We start from the raw sequence: 5,009 nt of genomic DNA, 5'->3' as shown, positions 1-5,009 counted from the left end.
ATTATTTAACTCTTAACCTAAACCAATATATAGTGGCTATTCCCTATTCTACCACAACAGTTTATCTGTATCGTCAGTCCCTTAACAAAAATAGGATTATCATGACAAACTTCCTAACTTAAATATAGTTAATACTGTATTTTCTATCTGTTCCTCCACCAAACCAATCAATTATATAGTTAATACTGTATTTTCTATCTGTTCCTCCACCAAACCAATCAATCAATTCCTAAGAACTGACCAGGTGAGCATGCACCATCTCTCTATAGTTGCCAAATACTGAATATTTGAGTAAGTAAAACTAGTTTTACATTCAGAATTTCCAGTGCTGCTAGTTTGAAATCCCAAAGCAAAATAGTGCTGGTAGTCTCATTTTTACCTACAGACATCTAGTTGGTCAATAAGGCCACAGCAACAAGTTCTTACCTACTTGTTCCTTCCTACTCTACTCATAGGACTAGCAGAAATTTAGATTCTTGGTCATTTTTAGGAAAAAGTTAAACTTATCAGTGGAGGTGTTTAAAGCTTTGCAAATATGCAAATTGATATGGAAAAGCTAGTATTTTAAATTAATCAACCTCTAAGTTAACAGAGCTTAAGAAATCATGAAAAAGATTACTGAGGATTCATTGCAACCAATTATCACTTCTGGAAAAACATATAATGGGCTGGTCTTACTGACTGAGATACTAAAATCCAAGTAACTGGGCCTCCTGGGATAGTGGAAATTTAGCCACTGAAAACATACCAGCACTTCTTTGCCGTGTTCAGAGATGTATACTACCATTTTTGTAGGCTTAAAGGCAAAAATAATTGTCTTTTTTTTTTTAAGATTTATTTTAGAGAAAGAGTGAGGGGGAGGGGCAGAGGGAGAAGGAATCTCAAGCAGACTCCCCGCTGAGCGTGGAGCCCCATGCTGGGCTCAATCTCACCACCCCAAGGTCATGACCTGAGCAGAAATCAAGAGTGGGACACTAAACCGACTGAGCCACCCTAAAATAGTTTTGTCTTTTAACTGGTGCTGGGAGGGAATTAGTAATATGCTCACCAACCATTTGTTTTAGGTGCTTTACATGCTTTCTCACTTGCATCTCACAATTCTTCCAATCCTTCCAACACATTAAAAACTACTATCCTAATTTAACTTCTCTGAACTTTTCAATTTCCTTGTCTATTGTTTGATTTGTGCAAGGTCATCTAGAAAGCAAATGGAGAAGGGACTCCAGGTCAGGTGTAAATTCTAAAGCAATCCTTCCTCCACTCCAGAACAATGCCTTTTAGAAGGAATAGAATTGATACCTTAAGCACAGGCATTATGAATTTAATATTCTCATTTTCCTAAATGGAGAGCTAGTATAGTTGAGAGGTCAGGGGCTCTGCCCTCAAACTTTTCAGGCACATTTCAAATACAAATGAATATCAAAAAGGCACTGTCAATTCAGGAAGCATCTGCTCCCACCTGAGCTTCTCACCTCAGACAAATACTTTAATCTCCCTTCCCTTGGGTTCCCGAATTTACTCCTGAGAGTGAATAAAGGCGCACACATGATACTGTAAACGAAGACTTTTTTTCTACATTAAAAATATAAAGACCTATATTTTCCATCTTAAGAATGGTGCTTTATACCTGCAAAATGTGACTAACGACTTGCAGACAAGGCTGATTCTAGTTACTACTAGAACTAAAGAATTTTAGAGGTGGGTAACCCTTTAAAGTTCTTGCAGTAGGGGCTTTCCTCCAATTAACAAATGAGAAACTGAAGCTTAGTTAAGCTATTTTACCCAAAATCATATTTCTACTAGCAGAATAAAGACTCCACATCCAAGAAATAAAACATGTTATTCATGGTTTGTGGACTATACTTCATTTAACTGAAAATGAACTTTTTGGGTATGATTTACTGATCTTTTCAGCTTCTCATGAGGGGCCAAAATGGAATTAAATATGAAAACCTCAAATACAGTAAATACTCCAACAGTAAATTAGTGGACATACTTATAATACATGTTATTCTTGCAACCTCACCTTTTAGAAGAAAATATCACCAAGAAATGGGGGTAGCGGTTAAGCGAATGCGTATGTCTGTCAAAACTCATCAAACTGTGCTCTTTTAACTGGTTCATTTTATTGCACGTAAATTTTACCTCATAAAAGTGACTTAAAATAAAGGGTGGAAATGTAAACTTACTAAAAATGTAAGCTCCCTGACGACAGGCTTGGCCTTGTTCACTCCCGAATGCATCTCCAGTACTAGCACATAGTAGCTTGTCTGATATGTATTTACTGAATATTTGCGCCTCGAGGGTTTTGGATACAACAAGTAAACGTTTAAATAACGTAATCCCAGGAGTGATTCTTTTCGACATGTTATTGAAAAACTCCCCGCACTAATTTAAATTCTGGTAACTTTAAATTGCATGGAAAACAAAACTAGTCACACATGCAGTACGCTTTCATAGTGTTAACACACCGAGATTCGAATTTCCACAACCGCCTTTCATGATGCCTCCTTTCCCTGCCTCCCCTAGTGTCTGCTCGACGTCTACATAACCTGCCTTCCCTCGCCCACAGCAAACGCCCGCGAGCACGCCATTCTGCGGGCGAACAACTCATTCCACGCGTCTCCTGGGCGGTGCTCCGGGGTTCTTTCAGCACAAAGCGGTAGAAGGACCTGACCTATGGCCCGCTGCACACTGCCTGACACCAGACACCCGCCCACAGGGTCCGCGCGAAACCCCCGGCCCACGTCCCCGGAGATGAGGGGGAGCACTGAGAAGACAGCCACCTGTCAGCTTCAAGTCCAGGAGAAAATTCTGGGATAGCTGCTTCGCTGCTTGCAGCCTGAATAACTTAATGATTTCTCGAATCGTGGGCAACGGCGGGAGACGAAAAGTGCTCAGCGTCCCAGAAGCAGCCATAAAGCCCCGCGAAACCGTCCAAGCCTCACCGCGGACTCTTAGCGCTGCTCTTAAATCATCCACGGAAGGAAAGGGGGGCGGGAGCGGGGAGCATTAAGGCCCACCTCCGAGCCGACCTTATTGGTCGGATATACCTCGCCGGAAGCGCAGTGGACAGACAGGAAATCTGGGCGCACCCAGAGCGCATGCGCTGCGTCTCGCTAGGCGCAGTGCAGGCTGGGTACGCGCTGCTTTGCGCCCCTCAGGGTGTGGAGGCGCGGGGAGGGCGGGGTCTCTCCTGTGGGCGGTGGCCAGAGCGGCCCCGGGGGGCGGGGCGAGGCGGGGCCTGGACAGGAACGCGGAGGGGCGGAGCAGAGGACCGAGGAGCCTAGCAACACCCTTGGGTGAATTCTCCCGGCGGATAGACGTGCCTAATACCTCTCTGGATAGTTGTGGGAAAGCTAATGATAGAGGCAACGCTATTGGTTGCTAACGATTTACTCTTATGGTAGATGTTTTTAGAACGTTAGCATTGTAGGTGCCGGATGGCAGGTTTCTAACTTCTTTCTTCCTTAGTTTTTCACCTGTAAAATGGACATATCTATCTTTTTTTTTAAAAGATTTTATTTATTTATTTGACAGAGACAGAGACAGCGAGAGCAGGAACACAAGCAGGGGGAGTGGGAGAGGGAGAAGCAGGCTTCCTGCTGAGCAGGGAGCCCGATGTAGGACTCGATCCCAGGACCCTGGGACCATGACCTGAGCCGAAGGCAGTCGCTTAACCAACTGAGCCACCCAGGCGCCCTGGACATATCTATCTTAAAATCTCAAGAACTAAATGAGAGAAGTCGTCTGGTGTGCAGATTCAGAACATAGTGCAATGCATGGCACACGTTAAGCCCGTAATCAATGGTGGCCGTTACTACCGAAATGATCTAGTGGATGAACGCGGCCAGAGGGGTTATAAGATAGGAGCACAGCTTTGCAGTGAGAAGGCCAGAAGTAGAATCCAATTCTTCTGCTCCCCCTCTAAACGTATCCAGTCAATGAGGAAAACCGCCTTGTTTAGAGTTCAGGAAGTGTTTTCGCGTATATCGAATTTTTTAAAAAAGTTTTATGATATAAATATTCCTAGTCTCAGGTTAGAGCGGAGGAAACAAAAACTTAGGAGAGGTGATATAAATTAATTGATATTCACAAAGCTAGAAAATTGTAGAACCCAGATCCAGTCTAAATTTCTGGACATGTATGGTAGCTGCTCTTTCTAGTCACCTGCCTTTGCAGTATTATTTGCCACTTCTTGTTTGCCTTCCCAAAGTTTTCTTATTGCCCCTCCATGCCCCAATTATTGCAGTCTCTTTTTGCAGTAACTGGAAAGGTAAGGATGAAAAGGAAGGGAAACGAACATGATAATACTAATAATAGCTAACATTCATTGAGCCGTTTCCCTAAGTACCAGGCTTCACAGTTGAGTGCTTTACAGCTGTTATCTCATTAACTGTTACAAAGATAAAGGCTTAGAGAGGTTCAGCAATTTGTCCTAGACTGCATAGCTAGTAAGTAGTGGAATGAGGATTTCAATCCACAAGTCTATGTCCAGAGCCTGCTTTTTAAGCAGTACAGTCAATGTTGAGAGGTCATTTGACTTGCCTAGGATGGTTACCTCTAAGTACAAAGACTCAAATCTGAATTCTGTCTATTATAACAGAGAAAGAACAAAGCAAAGAAAGATTGAAATCTCTGCTGTATAGGAGAATTTAGCTTTTCTGACCCTGTTCTTTTTGCAAATTGCTGCCTTGATCACAAGTGAATCATAACATTTTTTATTTCTCAGAGTAGTAAGTTTAAAATAAAGCTAATGGAAAACCAACTAGCTGTGGATATGTTATGAGTGAAATCAAATGAATGAAATTTTCATTGGAATCTCAGTGGAAAACCCAACCACCTTCTGTTATAGCTATATTAAAAGGAACTGTGAGATAATCTGACATAGCTCCAAGCTTTAGAAAATTGGAAAGTGACTCTCAAAGAGGTAAGGTGATTTGCCCAAGGTGGCATCGAAGTGTAGTTTGAAAGCCTAAACTCTTGATTCAGAGTCCTTATATTCCACA

At 42.3% G+C, this 5,009-nt stretch overlaps 1 protein-coding gene across 2 annotated transcripts in view; it reads right to left on the bottom strand.

Moving 5' to 3' along the window:
- The window catches only part of TFB1M (transcription factor B1, mitochondrial), a 66,645-nt gene extending 63,661 nt beyond the window's left edge, over nucleotides 1–2,984 (bottom strand). The window contains exon 1 of one of the 2 annotated variants that reach the window (XM_021693475.2): nucleotides 2,787–2,984. In XM_021693475.2, coding sequence (XP_021549150.1) covers nucleotides 2,787–2,919 — 133 coding nt within the window. In that variant the 5' untranslated portion in view covers nucleotides 2,920–2,984. The remainder of the gene's footprint in view (nucleotides 1–2,786) is intronic. The other variant, XM_021693476.2, reaches the window with a different exon arrangement.
- Nucleotides 2,985–5,009: the final 2,025 nt, after the last annotated feature.

The sequence above is a fragment of the Neomonachus schauinslandi genome, chromosome 8, assembly GCF_002201575.2.
Source record: "Neomonachus schauinslandi chromosome 8, ASM220157v2, whole genome shotgun sequence".
NCBI classification, from domain to species: domain Eukaryota; kingdom Metazoa; phylum Chordata; class Mammalia; order Carnivora; family Phocidae; genus Neomonachus; species Neomonachus schauinslandi.
This window is presented reverse-complemented; position numbering and strand designations above follow the sequence as displayed.